Source organism: Camelus bactrianus, chromosome 1 (genome assembly GCF_048773025.1).
Source record: "Camelus bactrianus isolate YW-2024 breed Bactrian camel chromosome 1, ASM4877302v1, whole genome shotgun sequence".
Lineage (NCBI taxonomy): Eukaryota > Metazoa > Chordata > Mammalia > Artiodactyla > Camelidae > Camelus > Camelus bactrianus.
The window spans coordinates 109,879,503-109,902,403 of NC_133539.1; the positions used below are offsets into that span (position 1 = coordinate 109,879,503).

The window sequence follows — 22,901 nt, forward strand, 5'->3', positions numbered from 1 at the left end:
TTTCAGAAGCTCAATGCTGACCTACGATATGATGGAATTTCTGTAATGTACGAATCAGGCAAACTGACCCACGCTGCTAGGTGTGGGGGGAGTCGTTACCTTGGCGATGGGTGGTGACTGAGAGGGGCGCTCAGTGGCTTCTGGGAAGCTGGAAGTGTTCTGTTTCTCCATCTGGGTCCTGGTCCTTCACGTGTCCTCCGTGTGTGAAATTTATCAAGCTGTACCCTTAAGACGTGTGCCTTTTTTGATGAGTGCTATACATAGAAAGTTTCTTAAAAGATTTCTCTGGCTGCTGGTTAAAGACTAGATTAGAAGGAGGAAGGAGTGGGTTTGGAAAAGGGTGGGAACTTGTGGCAGTGGCCTGGGTGGCATCTGAAGGTGGCGCGGAAGGAGGGTGGCAGTAGAGGTAGAGACATGGCACGGGGTCGAGCCTTGGCTTGGAGGTTGAAGCACCAGGGTGAGCACTTGAAGCCAGAGGAGGCAGTGCGGAATGACAATATGGTTTGGGGCATGTATTTCAGTTACTGGTCTGAAGTCAAAGTTGAAATGTGTGGGAAGCAGGGCGTTGAGGAGGGAGGTCTGTACCCCAGCTGTGGACTGGAGGCTCTGGAATTCCGCCGAGGATGACATTTTGGGTGGGTGAGCAATTGCCTAGGGCTAGCGTGTGCAGAGAGAGATGGGCCAAAGGGCTGAGGACAGAATCTGGGCACCATGCACATGGGGTGGGGAGGCAGAAAAGAGCTCCCCAAGGGTTTCTAAGGAAGACCACTTAGAGAGACAGCAAGATTCAGGCATGCCAATGACATCACAGATGCAGGGGAAACGAGAATGTCAGACGCTGCAGAACTTAGGTAAAGCCGTTGGGGAGTCTGCTGGATTTGGCAATTAGGTACCTGGCAATCTTGGTGAAAGCAGGTTTAGTGAAGCCTCCTTCCCCCAAACTCTTACGATTGGGCCACTGGGTGGAGCAGAAAGAGGGTGTGACTTGGTATCCAACGGCTGCTACCATTTACAAACTGTGTGATGAGACAATTTTTTAAGCTTCCCTGAACCTCAGTTTCCTCATCCATAAACCAGCGGAATCATGCCGCCTCTCAGGGCGGTATGAGGATTCACTTTATGCAGCAGGCATTCACTGGACATTTGTTACATGCCCGAGAGTTGGCCAGATGTAGACAGGGTGACCGACCAATGGGGAGACAGAAATTAGTAAGTAAACAAAGAATCCAGACAATATGAAGAAAATGGATAACTCCTTGGTGCTTCCCTGTGGCCTTAAGCCAGCCACGAAGGCAGTGGGGTCCCCCCTTCCTGGCCAGCTTCCTGGGATCAGCTCCCAGGGTCCTGTGCTCTTCTGATACCACACCCCACACCCCACTTTCTATCTGAAACACTAACTTCCCCTTCCTTGAGGTCAGGAAGGGAAGGGCTTAACTGCAAACCCTTCAGGGAGGTGAGGGGAAAATATTAGCCTCCCATCTTGTTGTGCAGAGAATAGGAAGCGCATAAAATAGGTGAAGTCCCCATATTAATACAGTCTCAATGTTCATTTCCTGCCACAAATGGATTCAAAGCAGTTTCCCTAATGGCACCTTGTTGCACCTAACAAATTTCTCTCGTGGCAACTGCCAAAAAAGACGAGTGGCACTTGTTTTCCATGAAGGAAAGCTTTTTGACTTGAAAAAAAAGTGACTTTGGGAGTCTCTGAAGAATTTGGACACATCTTTGCATAAATGTCAATGATAAGTTTGTTTCAGAGTTTTTGTTTTTCTGGGAACGCTCAAGCACCACGCTTCTAGCTAATCTGATAAATTCATCTGGTCTCATGTGATCGTGTTTCATCTCTTCCAGAATTTTTTTTTTTTTTTTTTTTTTTTTTTGGTAATCTGTGATTTCTAAAGCCCCAACCACAGGTCCTGTACCTCGGGCAGTCTCTTGACCTTTGCTCTTTTATCTTCCCTCACAAACGTCCCTGGTCAATCCAACCATCTGCCTTTCTCATCCTTGGGGCGAAACTCCAGACTAGCACCGCCAGGCTAAAAAGAAAACAAAACCACCACAGCCGAAGGCCAAAAATGTTTGAGGATTACCAGTATTAAGAGTGGGGAAGCTTGTCTGCCTCCCCTCTCCGTGCCAGTGTCCCTTCCAGCAGGGATGCTGCCATGGAAACCCACGTGTTTCTTTACAGATAGTTCTGATCTTTATACTTCCAAGGGCCCTGGGGACTCTGTTTTATCAAAGGCCTTTCCTAGCTCATGATAACCACAAGAACTACACAATTATGCAGACTGGGACTTCCAGTGTCCAATTCCGTTATCTCTTACATAGAGGCCTTTGGGTGAGATTTTATCTAAGCCATGTGGACTTCACTAAAAATGGCCGAAAGCTCCTGATCTGACCTTTGAGACCCGGCTCTGAGAGGTGCTTTGACCAGCCCCGCCCCATCCCCAGGCGGAGTCCACGTCGGGGCACGGCTCCTCTGGGCTTGTTGTGGTTCCCAGTGGCTCCTGGGCTCCACTGAGGCTCCAGTCCTCCCTGGAGCAGCTCCCATGGACATGGCCTTTCTCGGTTGTATTGGAAGAACCCTGCCAGACAGTAAGGCCACTGTGTGGACAGCAGAGGCTGGCAAGGGGGTGCTGGGGAGAAAAATTGCACTGAGCAGAGAAACTGTCAGGGGTCTGGCCCAGAGGGCTTCCCGCACAGGCGCGATTTTAGTTCCAACTCCCCAGTCTGGGCGCTTCCCTCTTAAGGAACAAGGAAGCTGCGAGGGAAACCTGTTTTTCTTTTTACGGTGTTCTGATTTTTATACTTCTAAGGGCCCCAGGGCTGTGTCTTTCCAAAGGCTGTTTCTAGATCATAGGAATACGAGTAATACCGAAGCTGCCTTCTGTTACCACTGCTGTGACTGCCACCAACGCGGACCCTCGACTGGCTGTTCTGACTCTCTGAACTTTATCTTGTTCAGACGTTCTTCCTGCATGGGAACACACTTGATTTCCTGAATCACTTCTCAAAAGAGACATTCCCCCTTTGGGGCCACTGGGCCATGGTTTGGTTCCAAAATCACACCCTGCTGAAGATACAGGAGGGTAAGCAGGCTGACTGGCTGACGGAGGACCATTCCAGGGCGCATCTTTGCTTTGCTTCCTTCTTCTTTTGGAAGGATCCCCTCACGTCTCCAGCTCTGAGGGACCTCTCACTTGGGCCTCAGAGGTGCCAAACCACAGACCCTCCTCCCCTGTCAGATGCTGCATCTCCGAGGTCATTGGGAAACAGCCAGAAGTCACCCTTTCTGAGTTTCCTTCTTTGCCCCCATTGCATTAGGACCCCTTGAGCCCTGAGCTTTACCTCCCAGGTCTTACCCATTCGGTAAACTTCCAACCAGGACTCAGAATTGGCCACGAGGGTAGAGACACTAAAAAAAAAAAATAGAAAGATTTAAGTGGAGATTGGCAGACACCCAAAGCCAGTACTTCTCTTGGGCTATGAGCCTCCTGTTGGAGACACAGCAACCACTATGGAAGATTAAATAAATGAGGTACCAGGATGCATGAACGTGGGGGGTGAGGGAGGGATGGTTGTAGAGAAGGACCTGGGTGTACTTTTTGGTTTGACTACTTAGCTCCCTGACAGTACATACTCCTTTTTTTTCCCATTGAAAAAGTAGGGACAGAATTTTTAATTTGTCTGCTAGATCTCACATCAGGAAGTAGTGTGTTCATAATTCAAGATGGCAGGTAGGTTCCCCTCATGTTTATCTCCCCTCGTCTCATGATGGTGAAAGCAATGGATTCAAAAATGGTGAAAGCCAATAACAGAAAAAAGAAAGGGAGAGGGATTATGAGTGGATGAAACATTTCAATAATCTCAGCAAGATGGGAGGTGGTTGGGAAGTGATGAGGGATGAAATAGAGTAGAGGAGGCAGGCTCTTAAGTACCTGCCTGCGTGGGGCTGACAGTGGGGGAGCCCTTGGACTTGGGACTTGGCACAGCCCTGGAGGGCAGCAAATTCAGAGTGGGCAGGTGTGGCAGAAGGCAGAGGTGACCAGTGGAGCTGAACCCGAGGGGTTAATACAGAGTGGCCCTTTACTCCGAGAAAATTACAAGCAACCTTCTCTCCAGGAACCGAGGGACCATCAGCTAGTGCGGATGTGCGTGCCCAGGAGGGAAACCCGCTCCTGGCCCCCAGCTCGCTTGCCACAAAGTGAAATGATCCAATAAGTGTACAAATCCTGATAAAACTATTGAAAGTTGGGAGCAATAGGGAGAGGGGTGGGAGGTGTAAAAATAAGTGCGCTAACTCCTCTTCTGTCGTGGCGGTGGCTTGAGCTGAGCGCAGGGTTGGCCTCGTCATTCTAAGCCCTTCCATGTAACTTGATTTTTAAAACATGTGCCTGTAAAACATTGATCCAAAATAAAGGGAAAAATATGAAAGAACAAAAATAAATGATTATGTCGGAGGGTTTCCCGCTGACTGTAAAGGGAGCTTCTGGATGCCAGGTGCCGCTCACTCCCAGTTGGGTCGTTGGCATGGCTGGGCAGTTCTGCTGCTGCCCAAGAGATGCAGGAGCCTCAGAGCTGTTCCTCCCTGTCGGGGGCGAGGAGTCCACTCCAGCCTGGAGAGAGGAGGAGTAGTGTGGACTCTGGGGCCAGATTTTGACCCACAGAGTTGGGAGGAGCCAAAGCAAGCGGCACCTCGGAGTCTCCTCACTGACTCAGAAAGAACTGCAGAGTGGCCCTCAGCACGCCGCTGAGCTCTCCCTGCTCTGCTGGTGGGGAGAGGGCGAGAATAAAGCATCACTGAGTTCTTGTTTTCTCTTTCTTCTCTCTCTCTTCTTTTTTCCCTTCCTTCTTTCCTTCTTTCCGAAGAATGGTTCCATTTAGACGGCTGACAGCTGCTGTTTATGGATCAAAGCAGTTGTTCCAAACTGGGAGGTCACAGCCTGTGTCCCAGTCCAGCCCCATCTCCTGTCCCTGAAGGGCCTTCTTCCCACTCCAGGGCTCTCTCAGTATATTAAACTATCTCCGAGACATCACATCCCAGTGGACCTAAGGCATTAGGTGAGGTTTCTAGAGTTTTGCCTTCATCAGGATGCGTCTGGACCAAATCAGAGTTGGTTGGCCGCAGGGTCAGTGGTTAAACGGGTCATAACCTGATGGGGATGCAATTTCAGAACTTTTTCCAAGTGTCCCTTTGACTCTGATAAGATGCCACAGATCATAGTTCCAGTGTTTAGTTTGGAAAAGGGGGCCATGACCATGTGCGCATAGGAGAGCACAGCTAGGCTTGACTTTGATCTGAGCTGCGAGCCTTTCCCTCCTTGCCCTGACTGATCACCTTCTGGCCCGATTACTCACTTACAGCTTTTCACTTGGCATCTCAGCATCTTTTCGACTTTTTTTTAGCTCTTTGGCACCAGTGGTGAAAAGACTCCTCTTTATTAGAAGAAAGATCTTCAGGAGCACTCAAATTTTCCTGCTTCCTTCCTCCCTGAACTTCCTCCTTATGTTTGTTAAGATTGGAAAAAGAATGGAGCCGTGAGCATGAGCAGTTACGTTACAAGTCTTAGAGCTTCCTGCCCACCACACCCTGCAAGAATGTCGTCCCCTTACATTAGCTTTCCCTGCCAGCTTCCTTCTGCAAGATGTGCCTAAAGACATGTATCCTTTTAACACACACAGGTGAAAACCTAGATGTTTACATTAGCACACACATACACATACACACTTGGATATTTACACGGGTTTTGACGGTTTCAAAGTGAGCCCCTTGGAAAAACAGATCTATTTCAGTGACATTGCCAATGCTCATAATACGTTTTTTAAAACTATTTGTGGAATTCCCTTCAAGGCCTCAGAACATTATTTTGAATACCTTCCTGGTTGCAAATCTTTTTTAAATTAATTTTTCCTTAAATCAGTTAGTATTGAGGTAGAGTTTACATATAATAAAGTGCACAGATTTTAAATGATTGATGAGTTTTGACAGATGTATACATCTGTGTAAATACTGCCATAATCAAAATATAAAATATTTCCACCACCCCAGGAAGTCTTTTCATACACAAATGCAAATCTTTAACTTTTTAGTCTGAGTTTAGAAATAGCCAAAAATGATTTAGAATTGAGCCAAGTAAATAAGTGGGGCAGTTAAACTGACAAATGATGTTTTGTGCCTTATAGATTTTGTGGCTCGTAGACTGATGAAAAGCAATGCTGAAGGGGGAATTTATAATGATTGAGGACAGATCATTGGAACAAATCTGCAGCTTCCCGAATGGCTACTCCGATGGCTGTACATTCTGGATGAGGGTTCATCAGTTAGAATATTGAAAGACGTATTCATGTACTTGACAATGTTGAGCACTAATTAAGGACTAGGCATTATTTCAGACTACAGGGCTGTGGCATCCTAAAAAAAAAAAAAAAAACACATTTCATCTTTCCTGGGTGAAGTCTGCATTTTGGTGGAGGTGGGTATCCGTAAGTGAGAAGTCAAAGGCATGATGTAATTTTAGGAAGCAATAAGTGTTATAAAAAGGGAAAAAAAGTAGAGTGAGGAGGTAGAAAATGCTGGTGTGCTAGTTTTAAAAAGATCATACAGTCCATGTAATATGTCTTTATTTTCTTGTCCTTTTGTGAAGAAATCTCAAGACTCATATTCTACCATAAGCTACTTTTAAAATGGAATCTTTCCCTAAAGTATATTCTGCAGAATGCTGGTATCTGTTTTATATATATACATATACATATATATATGTGTGTGTGTGTGTGTGTGTGTGTGTGTTTTTTTTTTTTTTTTTTTTTTTTTTTTTTTAGTGTATATGGAGGGGAAGAGGGGTTCCATGACTAAAGAAGCAATGGAGAAGGTTAGGTAAAACAGAGTTAAGCCACTCTTTAACGAAGGTTTTCTTAGAGCCTTTAATATGCTCATGTGAGTTGTAAATATTCACAAGGGAGGATCATAGCGTGCAAAATTTTTCAGACTTTTTTCTTCTGGGAATCCTTTCAGCTTGGAGCATCTCCAGCAAGTGGTGCTCTGCGTAACACATCTTGGGAGATTCTGTCCTAGAGTTTTCATGCCATAGGAGACTTGAAAGCGACAGAGAGGTTCAATTACTTGGGCAAGAGGAGGGAGTGGAGAAAGCCTGGACTTATTAAATATCCCTCTAGAAGGCAGAGCCCTCACTGTGGGCCAGGCAGAGTGCCAGGCACTTTAAACACAGCCTCTCTCTTGTGCAAGCCTCCCAAGGCAGCGGTATTATCACGGTTCCCCTTTACTGGTGGGGAGACTGCTTTCAGAGGGTCAAATACAGAACCAAAGGTCACACCATTCCTTACAGACTCAGGATTTGAACCTCGGCTTGTTTGATTCTCAAACCCAAACCATCAAATCCCGTAACACTATGTTGTCTACATAATGGTGGCGATGGGTTGCAACCCAACTGGCAAACCTTTCCTTCTCCTGTCTGTCCATCTGCTTACACTCATAAACCTCATGTTCTCTGAGAGGGATGGATTCCTGTTTGTCCTGCCTTGTATCTGCAGTGTTTGCTGCTCCATGTCATGCCGGCCATGGAGTGAGTCCCCAGTAACTTTGAGCAGCCTGGGTCCTGTCCTCATAAGCTCAGTAGGGGGGACCAGATGGCTATGATATGACCCTGAGCAGCCCCGGGCCAGAAAGCTCTGCTGGAACCCTCCATCCACTTCTTTCTCTTCTCCTGGCATCTCCTGCCCACCTTTCCCTCCCCTGCAGCCACAGATCTCATTCTTCTTCATCTGCTGAATCCGCTGGAACCTGGGGCCCAGATATCTGCCAACATTTCTGTGGGGGCACCCATAAGGGACCCCGACCTCACAGGGCTACGGGACCCCACAGCTGATGGTGTGCCTGGCTCTGTGGCGGTGGGTGGGGAGCGAGGGGCGAGCCAGCTGGCTCTCGGTGGAGTCTTCCACCTCGTATCTGAAGGGATTTTTGTATTTACTGGAAAGAGCAAAGGCATATCTTTCAGGAAAAGATCTGAGACAGAGTTTTTTTTCTCCCACTCTCCTCGCCTTCCTCTCATGAGACCGCGAGAGAATTGGGTAGAGATGAGTCACTCCTGTTAATTCATTACTAATTTGGTTCGAGGGAGACTGGTCTTTTCTGAGCTTTATGTTCAGACACTCGGGTTTTCCCAAACGGAACTCATTGCCCTCCTCTCCATATACCCTCTTCCTCCTGGGCCCCCTGTCTCCACACGTGACCTTGCCCCCTTCCTGGCCCTCAGGCTGGAAATTCCGCCCCTTTTCTTCCACCTTGAATCAGGGACAGACTTGTCAACTCAGCCTCTGCAGGAGCCCCTGAACTGGTCCCTCCCCACTTCGCCACTGCCCTGGACTTTGGTCCGGCCCTCTCTGTCTCTCCCCCGGGCTGTCAGGCAGCCCTCACTCCTCTGCTGGCTTCTGCCCCAAATGCTAGCCGTGTGCCCAGCTGGCAAGATGCCTCTGCGCAGAGTTCAGTGACAAGTGCCCGAATTTTCAGAAGCTACCTTGAACTAGATGCATCCCTGGGCCCCATGCTGGGTCAGGGGGCCACTGAAGGGTGAGGCAGTTATCCAGATAAAGAAGAGGAAGATGTTTCTGTGAGGATCGTAAGCAAAGACGCAGATGGTGAATGCATGCTGTGGGGTGGTATGACCTTGATGGAGTTTGAAGGGCGAGATGTTTTAGTGATAGTGTTGCAGAACAGAGCAGCCCTGAACTTAGTGCTTAACACAGCGGCAACATTTAGTTTGGTCAGGGATCTGCCGTCTATAGAAGGCTTGGTGAGGATCGCCCATTTCTGCTGCACTCAGCATTGAAGGCTCTCTTAGCAGCACGTCTGGCCCTTGACACTGGCTGCAGGCTGAAACTTCAGCTAGAGTTGTCTGAATCCCCAACCTGTGGATTCCCTGTGAGTAGAGAAGGCTGGGATTCCTTATAGTGTGATGTCTGGGGTCTAAGGGTCCCTAGAGAGAAAGAGCCAGGGGGATTCGCTATGGACTTTCAGGACGTGTCCTCAAGGTCACAGACCACCACTTCCGCTTCCTTCTCTTCTCTAGAAGCAAGTAACTAAGATTGGCCCATACTGAAGGGGAGGGAACACCAACCCACTTCTTGATGAACAAATGTCACTGTCACATTGTAAGAGGTGTATGTGGGACAGGAAAATGGGTGTAGCCATCTTTGTAAAACATGATCCGCCACAGCAGGGTGTGGAGCCATAGAGTTAGGCAAGGTCTAGGACCTGTAGCATCTTGGGTACCACACCAAGGGCATTGGTTTTTATCTTGTAGGAAGCAGGGAGCCAGTGAAAGGTGTTCATTTGGGTGTAACCTGCTCACATCTGTGTTTGATAAATCTCTTTCTGGAGTGGTGGGATGGGAGGTTTGATGGGGGCAGACAGGAGATCTGTGAGAGGTTGCGGAAGGAATCCAGGGGAGAGAGGAGAGAGCCCGAGGCAAGGCATTACCTGGAGACTGAGGGCAGGTCAAGTGCAAGAGGCGCCCAGAAGAGATCAAGGGGCTTAGCAATGGCGCCAGATGCCAGAGGGTGAGGAACAGGCATCCAGCAGGACTCTCAGTTTCCAGCTTAAGGAACTGAGTGAAGGTGATGGGGATAAAGGAAAAACAGGAGGGGTTTGTGGCAGAGGACTTTGAGCCTGATCTGTGAAGCCATTAGTCTGAGGGGTCTGAGAGTGCCCAGGTGGACACGTCCAGCACCCGGTGGGATAGACTTGAATGTGGAGGTCGGGGGGAAGTTCTGGATGAGGGTCTGAGATGTGAGTGCCACAAATGGGATTTCCACTGAATGTGTGCAGAAAGAGTGTCGTGTCCAGAGAAGGGGACTACAGATAAGAGTTTGGGGGGCATTAGCCTTTAGGGGATGGTCAGTGCTGGGCACACGAGATGCCTGGAGTGGACAAGTTCTGCACGTCAGTTTCCCCATTTGTAAGAGAGACTAGATCATTTTCAAAAGCACCTTTATCACAAAATAGTAAGAATTCCAGTACATGAAATGAGGCCAAGCGGAGCCTCCCCAGGGGACAGGGATGGAGGGCTGCCTCTGCCTCCAGGTTGACAGGCTTCCTTCTGCCACTGATGACGAGTGAGTTGGCCATGTGGCTCCAGGTGGGCAGCAGCCTGGAGAGGTGTCTGTTTCCCTGGTGTGAGGACCTCCTTGGGTTTGAATGTGGAGGCAAGCAGCTAGGTCTGTGCCCTGGCCCCACAAAGGCTCTGCCTTGGCAGGTAGGAGGGGGAAGGTCAGCTCTGATCCCGCAGCCTGGAGCGGGGTCCTCGCCGAGGGAGTAGACTTGGCTTTGCAAGGAAACGGAAATGAAGGTGGAGGCCCAGTTGCTCTCCTGAGATGCCAACCCTTGAATTAAGGGAAGAGCTTTGGCAGACTATGAAACATAATGGCACCCCACCCTTCCCTGGAGGGGCCCTTCCAGGGGGCTCGGGATGTGGGGCTCCAGGCTCTGAGCCTGCTCAGCCAAGAGCCCAGGAGAGCTCCGCCTGCAACTGATTCTGGATGCCACAACCCCTCTGTACCCTCCCCGCTATGTATCTGTCCCATCAACCACATCACTTGTCACATTTACTCATACCCATAGGACAAAGCATATGGTGCAGGGAGGGATGCAGAGTCAGTGATCTGGCCCTTGTCGTTCCTCTGAGGGGGGAACCAGCACAATCGCATGCCCCCCTCCTAAGAGGGACCAGCCTGTTTGAGAGCCCATCCTGGGGTATTAGAGGTGGGCCTGGGAGGAAGGGCAGGGGAGTGGAGGACAGGTCAAGGGGAGTGGAGCTTGCTTGTGCCCCTGTGAGTGATGTAAATGGCCTGCAGCCTAGCCCTCAGCCCTCACAGGACATGGAAGGGAGGGCAGAGCTGTCAGAAGACAATTCAAGGCGCTCATGGCCCCGGGCCCCAGCTTCTGCTGGCCGAGTCATGCCCTTCTCTCCGAGATGCTTCTCCAGCTCCGTGGTTTTCTTGCTGTTGAGGATGCCTACGACACTGCTGGTGATAAGAATGGCAGGAATGGTGGGAATGGCTCACGTGCGTTGCCTGAGGCTGTGGGTGAAACTGGTCTAAGGATGATGGCATCTCGCCCCAGGCCCCCCAGTGAAGTAACTGTTCCCCAGTAACAGGGGAGGAAACAGGCCAGGCTGCTGGGCGTCCATGCCACCAAGGCCCCGGGGTGGAGGGCCAGGGTGGGCAGCCGCAGCGCGCTGTCAGAGGCTTCACCGTCCGGGTCTCCCCCGCAGGTGTTCGTGCTGTGCCACGGCCTCCTGCAGCTCTGCCAGCTCCTGTACAGCGCCTACTTCAAGAGCAGCCTCACCACCATCGAGAAGCGCTTCGGCCTCTCCAGTTCCTCCTCGGGCCTCATTTCCAGCTTGAATGAGGTAAGCAGGACATTCCGGTCCATCAGGCCCCGCTTGTGCACCACCCTTGATCATGGGGTCCGGGAGGGGCCGAGGAACAGGGGCAGGGGTGGACCCACGGGGATGGACAGATGCCACGGGTCTGCTGGAGGCAGCTAATATCCCGAGGCTGCTCTGTACCAGATGCTGAGCTCAGAGCCCCGGGGACACCTGACCTCCTCACTGGCCCTGCGCGCAGGTGCTCTGCACACACACCTGGCGGGTGAGGGCGCCAGGGCTCCGCAAGGGCAGCCACGTGCCTCAGGTGTGCAGGGCTGTCTGTACCTCTAAGTGAATTCTGTGACCACCCGCGAGATCATACGGCCTCTGCCGTCCCCAGTTCAGGGGAGACAAGCCCCAGGCACGTGGGCAGGGAGGCAGCCTCAGGCTGACAGCTCCTGTCCTTAAGAGGGTGGCAGAAGCCAGAGCTGCTCAATGGCCTTGACTCCCAGACAAGATCAGATCTCTGTGACCTCCAGCAACATGGATTTTACACTGTCCCTCAGTGGCTGCACATAAAAGTAGAGGAAAAGAGGATGGGCTGAGAGGTCAGGGTGGGAGGGCAGAGGTCAGAGTCAGCTAGGAGTCACTGGAAGCCAGGGAGAAAGGGGCAGGGGAGGCAGCAGTGTCCCTCAGTCGTGGCTGCAGCACTGGGGCTTCAGGTGAGGAGACGGGCCCCGGGCCCGGCTCCTCTCTTTTCTTTCCACAAGGCCCACTGTTCCAGGATGGAAGCTGTGGTCTCCCCGTCCCTGGAGCCCACATGCAATTAGATCCTCCCCTAACTTGACAACGGAGACTGTCATTTAGAGACTAGAGCTCCTCTAGGCAGCTTCTGAAATGGGCTGAAAAGGTGGGAAGTCTCTCAACGCCCCTCAACCACCACCTCCCAGTCGCGCCATCCCCAGCTTGCTTCCCGCTCTACATACCCCTTCCCCTTCACTCCTCCTGTGCCCTCCCCCGCCCACACAGCCATGCCCCTCAGGAGCGCCCCCCCCCCCCCCGCCTGTGCCAGATCCCTCTGCTGTCCTCAGGGGAGGGCCCCCTCCCCAGTCACGTCTTCCAGACGGGAAGCCTGAATCAGAAAGCCTACCTCCCCCATCCCAGTGGCCACACCTGGGCGGAGAGTGGCCAGGATTGGAGCCTATGTCTGTCTGATGGCCACCACGCTCTGACCCCCGTTCCACCTCTTCTGCCACCCGTGCCCAGCCCCTGTCCACCAGCCCTGCCCTGAAAATCTAGTCCTCAGACACACCACTGGAATCTCTACTGGTGCCCATTCAGCACGCACTCCCCCTGCGTGGACCATTCCTGCACCCTGACAGGTGCCCGTACTTGCACTGGTACAGCCCATCGGTCATCCCTGCTGGTCTGATGGACCTCAGACGCCCTTCTCTGAACTCCCAGGCCCACGTGGATGCCTTCACTGCTTTCCAAATGTGTGTCTGTGTCCCGGTGTTTTAATGTCTGTGTATGTGCGTGTATGTCTCTGTCTACCTGACTGTCCATCTGTGTCTTGCGCTTCCTGGTGATGCCCAGGTGATGGGGTCTGCCTCTCTATGTAGGCTGTGCACCCCGACACAGAATGCACCCTCCTAAATGTGGGCCTCTGACTTTGCTTCCAGCACATGTTGTCCTCACTCATGAAGGACCCAGGGAAAACAAATCTCTGACATTTGTGTCACCGCAGTCCTATCCCATGACCCTGGCAGACAGCTTTTCTGCTGAGTCCAGACTCCGAATGCTTCTCAATAACCGTTCTAGACACCTCTGCTAATGTAGTCCTCAGACACACCACTGGAATCTCTACTGGCGCCCACTCGGCACACACGTATCAGAGCTGGCACGTTGGGTAGTCCTCTCTTCCTTCACAGCCCAGGCGATCGCCGAATCTACGACCTTCCATGGTTAAATTCTCAGTCATGTTTTTCCTGTGCTCGGGACGAAAACGTGGGCCCAGGAACAACTGGATTTCTCAAGGGGCAGGGAGTAGCTAGCTGGGACACAGGAACAGGCCACAACAGGAGGCTGATTAGGCAAATAAGAAGCCAAATATTCCCCCAGGTTATAGTTCAATGAAAAATAAAAATAATTCACCCATTAAATTTTCTCTTTCCTAAATTCAGATGGGCTTTTCATGGTCAGGTTTTAGACCATGCCGGTGGACATGGTTTGAGGTAAATATCGTAAGTTATTCCTTGAACCTAACAATCCTGTGTGTTGTGTGAAAATGTGTGTCTGTTTCTGTGCATGTCTGAGTAATTATGTGTGTGGGTGTGTATGATTATGTGTGTATCTGTGAGCTAAGACTGTGTATGTATCTGTGTGTGTATTTGTGTCTGTATGTGTGTATGTGTGTATTTGTGTATCTGTGTGTATCTGTGGGTATTTGTGTATCTGTGTACATCTGTATGTTATCTGTGTGTGTATTTGTGTACCTATGTGTATATCTATGTAGGTATTTGTGTGTCTGTGTCTGTGTGTGTATCTGTGTGTCTGTTTGCCTTGTATGTCTGTGTGAGTGTGTATTTGTCTGTGTATTTGTGTGTGGCTCAGGGGGAGTGGGTGGGTGAGTGTGTGGAGAAGGTAGGACAGGACCTCAGGCAAAGGGCTTTCTACAGTCTCGTTGACACTGACCCAGGCATTGGGGAACGGACTGGCTAATAAAGTTGAGGTCTTACCGGGAGAGCAGGAGGCAGTGACCAAATCGGAGGGGCCTTCGTGGCCAACCCGAGGCTCCCGGCCTCTGTGGAAGGTGGCACGGGACTGGCCTGGTTCTCGAGCAGAGCTGGGCAGGACGCACAGCCTCGTGAAGAAGAGCCCTCTGGGGGGGCTGCTGGGAGATGCCCAAGGTGGGGCCAGCGCATCCCCAAGTTAGATGGCCGGGAAGCTGTGCACTGAGCCAGGCCTGAGCGGCTAGGGGAGAGGAGGACCCTGCCGATCCTGCAGAATAGGAAAAGGCAGGGTTTGGCGGCTGCTTGAGCGCAAGATGGAAGGCAGCTCAGCCTGCAGGGCTGCCGCCTACAGAAGCCCACGGGGTGTGAGGAAAGGACCAGCCAGGTGGAGGGAAGGTGAGCCCACCTGGGCGCATGGAGTGCCCGGGCCTGCGGGGCTGGCTGGTGAGATGGAGGAGAAAGGGGGGCTGGTGTCACAGGCTGGCAGGGAAGACGCTGGGCAGCCGGCCCTGAGAGGCAGCGGCTTCTCTTGCCCCCCACCCGCGGCCGCGGCTGAGTGGGCGAGCTGAGCCTCCCTGAGTGCCTCCCTGGGCTTCCCTGGGCCCCTCCCGGATGCCTGACGGCAGGGCTGTTACAGATGGGCTGTGCAGTCACTGTTAGGGGCCACTTTGGTGCTGAAGGGCTGAGGCCTGGGCTGCAGAGGCCCCCATCTTCTCAGCTAGAACAGCTGCCGCTTCTTTTTTTTTTTTTAATTTTAGGGAAAATAATTTTTTTCAAAGGAATGTTTAGGAACCAAGGTCTTAAGCCAGCATCAGCCGTAACAGCTGTGGGGGCCCAACTTCACTCCAAGAAGCCTGCCCAGGCCCTGCTGGGGTGGGGGAGCTGCAGGAAAGGGCCCCTCCAGTCAGGCGGGGCCAGGCACCCCGCACCCCACCGCTCCTCCTCCCCGAGTCTCCCTTCAGGGCCCTCCCTCCTCCCTTCCCCGGACCTTTTGAAGTCAGCCTCAGTGAGCTTAGCTGATATGGTCGGATATTTACAATCATTTCCTGGAAAATGATGGGGAAACAAAAAGGGAATAAAATCTAAGAAGCACAAGAATAAAGCTGTGTTTCCAGGTACTGGTTTCAGAATGTCCTAGAAGCACGTCAGGCCAGCAGCTGGAGCACCTTCCCGATCAGACTAGGCTGCCTTCTCATGTCTTCACATCCCCTTTCTCTGTGTATTGTAAACCATGTTACTCTTGGCCACACAGGACGGGTCTCCTGGGCAGCTGTGCCTTCTTGAAAAAGCCTACCACTTACTCCGTCATTCGTTCATTTGTTCAACAAATATTTAATGAGCACTAACTATATGTCAAACACCATTCTAGGTGCTGGGGAGACAGGAATGAACAGACAGACAAAAAATATCTGTGCTCATTCTAAATGACAAATATGACCTTGATTTATAGAAATAAATAACACATGGTAGATCAGATTACAGTAAGTGCCATGAAGAAAAATAAAGTCGTGGAGGAGGCGTGGTGGTTATATTTTAAATAACTCTTTATTCTTTAAATTATATTTAAATTATAAATTACTATAATTTATTATATAATTATTATCATTCATTATTGTTAATTATTATAAATATAAGTAATATTTAAATAACTCTTTTTTTGTTAAGCTACCACTGACATTTAACATTTTATTAGTTTGTGGGTGTTCAACATAATGGTTCGAGATATGTGTATATTGCCAAATGATCACCACAGCGTCTAACACCACACCTCATAATAGTTCATTTTTTTTCTTGTGGTGAGAACTTTTAAGATGTGCTCTTTTTGCAACTTGCAAATGTACAATATAGTATTATTGGCCATGCTGTAAGTTACATTACATTCCCAGTACTTATTTATTTTATAACTGGAAGTTTCTACCTTTTGACCACCTTCACCCATTTCACTCACCCAACTCCCCGACTTTTTCAGAGAAGGCCTGAATGAGAAGTTTCAATTTGAGCAGAAATCTAAAGAAGGCCAGATGAGAAAGGAGCCCTGTGAACGTGTAAGGCGGAAGGAGCAGCAAGGACAAAGGTCCTGTGCTGTGTTCAAAGAACAGCCAGAGACACAGTGGCTGGAGTGGACGGGGGAGGGGGAGGCGAGAGAGCTGATCAGAGTGGTGCCGGGGAAAGCGGGCAGGCTCCCAGGGCTCTGGGGACTCTGGGACAGACTTTGTTCTTCTTGCCGTATTGGGTTTGGGTGGAGGGAACATGGTCTGACATTTCCACAGGATCATTTTGGCTGCTGGGTGGGGAATAGACTGCACGGAGGCAGGAGTGGAGGCAGGTAGAAGGTGACTGGGAAAGTCCAGGTGGTCGCTGAAACCAGGCGGTCGTAGTGATGGAGGCAGGGAGACATGGTTGGCTTCTGGGGGCGCTGTTGAAGGTCCAGCCAATGGGACTTACTGACAGTTGGATGTGGGTGTGAAAGAGCAGTCAAGGTGTTCTGCTTGAGGCACTGGTAGGATGAGGTGCCATTTACTGAGATGAGGAGGACTGGGGAGGGCGCACCAGGTTTTGGGATGGAAGATGGGAAATGAGATTTGGGGTGTGTGCGCTGAGCCTGTGGGAAATGGAAGCACATGGAGAACAAGGAAAGCCATGGGACTGGCTGAGCTCATCAAGACAAGAGCAGAGGTGGAGGGTCTGAGTTCTGAGAGTTGAGAGATCAGGGAGGTGAGGAGGAACCAGCCAAGGACATCGGGAAGGGTCAGCCAGGGGAAAAACGCTAGGAGGAGGTGATATCAGGAAATTCATGAAAGAAGTGTTTCAGGAAGAGAGAAATGATCAACTGAATCAAATGGTGCTGAGAGATCGAGTGAAATGAGAAGAAAGAATTGGCCAGTGGGTTTGGCAATGAGGCAGTCAGTGGGGATCTTGGCAAGAACCACGTACCCAGACTCTGGTCCCTGTTTCCTGAGACGTGAGCACCAGCTTTTCTAGCTGGAAGGAGACTGGCGTGGACAGGGCCGGGGCTATGGTGCTGACATCCAGGGTCCAGGTGAACTTACATTCTGAGACAGAGGATCATCTCTTTTTGACCAGTAGTCATGGTCAGAAGATCTACCAGCCCCCCTTTTATCACTTAACATCCTGCTCCCCAAGCTGGGCTCCGGGTGGGGCTCAGAGAGCATACCTTCCAGGGAGCACTGGTGCTTACTGGTGCTTCCAGCTGGGCAGGGGTGCTTTAGTCCTCATCCCTCACTGCCAGAGGTGCCCAGGGAGGGCCAGGGCAGATTAGTAGCAAAGCTGTGGGGCCGAAACACACTTCTCCAAGAGACAGTTAGCCAGGGCCCCTTAACTCAGGTGGCAATCCTAACCTCATGCACATGGCAAGTTCCTTAATATTCTGAGCCCCAATTGTGTCGTCTGCAAAATGAGACTTATTGCATGAGGAAATGGGATAGTGCCTGGTGCTTGGAGGTTATTCTGACGATGAAGTCAGAGTCCTCAGGCAGTTCGTTAGGGCACATGTGTGTTCCCAGGAGCCAGCCAGAATCAGAGGCTTTCTGGAATTTTGCCCCAAAAGGTTGGTCCTAAGATGGTTGAAGTTGAGGCTATGAACCTCTCATGGTCTCTAGAAGCTTCCCTTGCTCTGATCTAGAAGGCTGAGGCTGGGGAGGGTTTCTGACAACAGGGAAAAGCTGAAACGGCATGCTTGGTCCACTTCGAGGCTCTCTGGGCAAGCCTAACCCTGCAGCTCTGCTTTGGCCCTTAGGTGACACCAGGCAGCCTCTTGCAGGTGTGCTGTGTGGTACAGTCTGGTCTCCTCAGTGGCGGGTGAGGGCGGAGCCTGTGATCTCACTGGGCTCCTCTGCTCTTTCCACAGATCAGCAACGCCATTCTCATCATCTTTGTCAGCTACTTTGGCAGCCGGGTGCACCGTCCGCGGCTGATTGGCATCGGGGGTCTCCTCCTAGCTTCGGGGGCCTTCATCCTCACCCTCCCACACTTCCTCTCAGAGCCTTACCAATACACCTTCACCAGCATTGGTAAGTGGCCTTGCATCCCTGCTTCAAGGGGATGAGGATTCATAATTCTGTATGTTCTGACCTTCAGATTAACTCTAGGGAGAAAAGCCAAGAAACTTTCTGATGGGAGAGGGAAGCATAGCCCAGAGTTGCATCCATGGTCACATCCGCACCACGTTTGTGAGATGCCCGCTCATTCCTCCTGTGCTTTTAATGCACATTTAAGAACTCTTTGCTTAATCCCAAGTCAGAAAACCTTTTCCCCATATGTGTTTTTCTAAAAGTTTTATAGTTTTGCATTTACATTTTGAGTTAGTTTTTTTTATAAGATTCTTTTTCTTCTTTTAGCATATGGGAGTTAAATTGTTTTAGCATCATTTGTCAAAAAGACTATCTTTTCTCCATTAATTTTTTGCATAATTATCAAAAATCAATTGGCCATATTTGTATGGATCTCTTTCCAGACCTTCTCTTCTGTTTCATTAGTCTGTGTGTCTGTTCCTTTGCCACTACCCCACTGTGTGGGATGACTGCAGCTTTACAGTGAGGTCTTAAAATTAAGTAGTGTGATTCCTCACTTTATTCTTCTTTTTCAAAATTGTTTTATCTTTCTTATTCATTTGTCATTCCATATAAATTTTATAATCAGTTTGTCTGTCTATTAACAAATTCTTCCGGAATTTTGATTAGACTTGCATTAAATTCATAGGTCAATTTGGGGATAACTGGCATGCTTATTAAGTTGAATCTGCCAATCCATGAACACAGTATGCCTCACCATTTCTCTTCCATTTTAACATTGACGTCTGATTTAACAAGCTCTAAAGCTGATGAATATCTCTATTCCCCAACAGAACAAAACAAGGATCCTAGGATGTTTGAATGCCCACCATCCTCTCCCATCTTGCATGTTGTTTGGCCAGTATTTTAGGTCTGCCTGTCTTTAACCTCCCTGCCGTGATCATAATTATTATAGTCGTTGTTTATAAATAAGTCAGTGCTTATTTATGTTTGTCCACAAGTTTACTGGTTTCTTTGCTCACCGTTGCTTTCTTGCATTTCACCCACCCTTGTTGATTTCATTTCCTTTTTCCTGAAGTACATCCTTCAGCATTACTTCCAGGTGGGCCTATGAGTGAGAAAATCTCTGTCTGAAAATGTCTTAATTTCCCCTGGCTCTTGAATTATAGTTTTGCTATGAAGAGGATTTTAAATACACAGTTATTCCCTCTCAGCACTTTGAAGGTACCATGCTTCTGTTTTCCGGCTTCGCCTGATGGTGCTTCTTTATTAGTCGAACTGCCATCCCTTCTTCTCTCCAGGTACCTTTAAGGTTTTCACTCTTTGTTGTCCTGCCTGTCCACCATAAGGTGTCCGAGTAGGGGTTAATTTTACTTATCTATTTGGAAGTTCAGTGTACTGTTTCTTTTAAAGATTAAGGTTTTCCTTTAATTCTGAAACATTCTTATCCAGAATTGCTCCCGATGTTGCATACTCCTCTTTTCTCCATTCTTTGCTCTGGAACTCCTTTTTAACGTGTACTGGACATTTTCATTTCTGGCTTCCTTATCTGTTAACTCCTCTTTCTTAGCTTCCAGTGCTGCATTCATCTGTGCTTCCTGTGTGTGATTTCCTCAGCTATGTCCTTCTGTTCACATAGTCTCTCTCCAGCTCTGTTCATTGACGTCTAACCCATACTTTACACTGTACATATGAATGTCTCTACATGTTTTGCTAATTTTTAAAAGTTATTATGATAGTTTTTCAAATTTTTCTGCCCTATTTTCATGATTTCTTGGTATTTCCTTATGATTTTACTTTTATTTTGGTCTCTTCAATTATTTTAAATGTATTTATTTTAAAGCCTTTTCCAGATTGTTCTATTAGCACAAGTTTTAAGAATGCTCATCTTCCCTCATTCTGTGTCTGCTTGCTCTTGTTTGTGGTTGGATTATTTCCTTGTACATTCTGTAATGTTTGACTGTGGCAGTGGGATTTTTTTCCCTCTGTGGAAATTTTGTGTTGTCTGAGTGGAGAATAGCCCCACAGAGTGGTTTTGGACTTTCATTTACTTGGCACCCTGGGAAGCTCCACTGCTTTGGAGCTAATTTTATGATAATATATTGGCTTGGGATAAATTTGCACTTGTTTTAAGGGATGTAAGAAGTGGCGGTGGTTTTGTGGGGAGGAGCAAGTGACACGCTAAACACCCATCCATCGCCCACTGTATTGTAGTAGAAGGTATCTGAGGATGGATGGGCCACCCAGGGTGTACTGAGGGAATAACTTATTCCCGTTTGCTTAAATACCAGGCTTTTTTTTTTTTAAAGTCCTATGTGCAGATCAGTTTCAAGAGAAGAATCACTGAGAATGCTAGAAGGGATTCCGTCATAGGTTGTGAGACCTTCGGTGAGGGGATGTAGGTGGCTGGGATGAAAAAAGAATGGAGCAGGAACAGTGATGTGTAATGAGGAAATGTTTGCTGGGTTCTGGTCATGCAAATTTTTTCCCCACCTCCATGTAAATCACCAGTGAACTAATCATTTCTCCTAAATGCCTTGTGGCCTTGTGTCTATTTGGACTATTTAAGGACCTAGTCTTGCTTCAAAGAGGCCCGAGAGAAAGATAGACCCAAGCCAAGGCATTCTGACATGCTCTTCCCCCACCTCCATCTAGACAGGGAGTCTGAGGCCAGCTCTGAAGGAGAACCAAGAGGTACTGGCCACCCTCAGAGAGCCGTGTGCCAAGTTTGCTCCAAACCCATGGTCCCTGCCCTTCTCCATCAGCATGAAGACTGGGCTAATGAAATCTGCAAGGGAGCCTGGGGCATTGGGGCCAGGCTGCGGGGAGGGCATCCAGCCAGGCACCACACACTGCGGCCTGCTTAGCCTGGAGGGTTGGCTCCCCAAACCTGGACCATAAACCAACATCATTTGCTTCACACAAAGCAGCCACCACAGAGGGTGGATGGAGATGGACGGGCCTCTGGGAGCCATCACTCTGCTCCTTGTTAGGGATAGTTGGGCAACTTGGGTCATTTCCATCCTCATCCTCCCTGCTCCGACGGAAATACTCTGCCTCAGTGCTCTCAGCCCACTTCCCCTGAGAGCTAAAAGGGGGGCTGTGAGAGGGACCACGGCTTGCCCCTCAGCCTGCAGGGAGGAATCGTGGGCCAGGAAAATGAGCTTCGTTGTTTTTTCTTGCAACAATAAGACACAGTCTTCCTCATGCTGGCTGGGACCAGAGGAGCAGCTGGACGTGCTCAGGGCTGAGCTCCCTTCAGGACATCTTCCTGGTGCCGGGGGTGGGACGAGGAGGACTTGGACCCAGGAGCCACATCAGTGGGATCTAGCGGGTGCCAGTGCAGCGTGGGCATGTGCTAGGCTGATAGGTGCAAATTAAAATATTCGTAAAGTCTCACTTCCTGGGAAAAGTTTGAAATGCGACTCTTACTTCAGATGTATTCCTATGGGGACTTTAGTTTTGAATTATGCAAGGTCATTGGCAACAAACGATTTTCATTACATGCGCCACCTTGACTGGTGTCATGAATCTGAAAGGTCTTCTGGAGTCAGGTGGTCCTGGGTCTGACGCTGGGCTCTGAGACCTCCTAATGGCACAGCCTTGGCTTCTGCCTCCACACCTGAGTCTCAGTACCTCCCTGTATGAAATGGACCCTCCCTCGCAAGGCTGCACGGGCTGAGAGGCTGCGTGCTCAGGATTTAGCCAAGTGGCTGGCATGTGCAGGAACAATTAAGTCGTGGCTTTTACAACCAGTGGTGGTGGGAACAATACAGGTATTATGCCAGGTAAACTAGGGTCCCAGATGAGGAAGTGCCTGCTTCCTATGGGGAGTGTGACAGCTCATGGCCTAAGGTGGGGTGTCCTGGGGACATCTGAAGGCAGCTTCTCCCTGGTCCTCACTGCACCTCCAGCAGGGAACAGCGCCCCTCCCTTGGCGTCGCCCTTGCTGCATCCTCACCTGTGAGACCACAGGATTCCTCTCAGATGAAACTTAGGCTGCTGTTCTAGTCTACTCCCAGACCTCCAGGTTGGAGCTGCCGGGTATGATGGATAGAGAGAGCGTGAACTTCAACATTCAGATCCCAGCTCAGCCATTTACTTGCCAAGTCTCCTTAGGCAAGCTGCTGCTTCACCTTTCTGGACCTCAGTTTCTTTATCTGTAAAACAGGAGCAATAACACCTCCACGTTCAGCGTGTTCAAAAACACACTGAGGGCAAAAGTAAAACAATCATGGAAGTAAAGTGCTTAGCCCATGCCCGCTGTTCACACTTCTCTTTGCCCGTCCTGATGCAGTGTTTGAAATCTCTCACTCATAAGTCCTGACCCCCAAACCTATCATCACGTGTTGACTGCTGAGTTCCTCCCCTTGGAGCAAAGCCGCTCCAGAAATGAATGTGGGAAATGAAGAGTATCTCTGTGTTTTAGGAAGCAAAATTAAACAGGGGCTGATCGTTGTGGGAATCACGGAGACCTTTCACAACTAATTGCTAATTTTAAAAAGGCCACGCAGACATTTATGAATGTTTACCTTTTCCAAATGTCAGTGGGTCCAGAAATGTGCCTGGCGCCTTTAGACCAAAGATCCAGCCAAAGCCTCTAAGACCACTTCTTGAAGGCTCGGGGAGGTTTGAGTGGGTGGGAAGCAGGCCAACACGAGGCCAGTTCTCCTGGGAGATAAGAGGAGGTTCTTCGGAAACCGGTGTCTGGTAGGACTAGGTGTAACTTGGGAGAGCTCTTGAGCCAAGTCCAGAGG

General features: G+C 49.7%; 1 protein-coding gene across 5 annotated transcripts in view; it reads left to right on the forward strand.

Annotated features, from left to right (window-relative positions):
• SLCO2A1 (solute carrier organic anion transporter family member 2A1) overlaps positions 1 to 22,901 on the forward strand; it is a 77,065-nt gene that overhangs the window by 22,909 nt on the left and 31,255 nt on the right. For 3 of the 5 annotated variants that reach the window (XM_074371089.1, XM_045511216.2, XM_045511215.2), the window contains exons 2-4: positions 11,286 to 11,423; positions 13,565 to 13,615; positions 17,982 to 18,144. In XM_074371089.1, the coding sequence (XP_074227190.1) occupies positions 11,286 to 11,423; positions 13,565 to 13,615; positions 17,982 to 18,144 (352 nt within the window). The remainder of the gene's footprint in view (positions 1 to 11,285; positions 11,424 to 13,564; positions 13,616 to 17,981; positions 18,145 to 22,901) is intronic. The other 2 variants (XM_010947717.3, XM_074371069.1) reach the window with 1 other exon arrangement.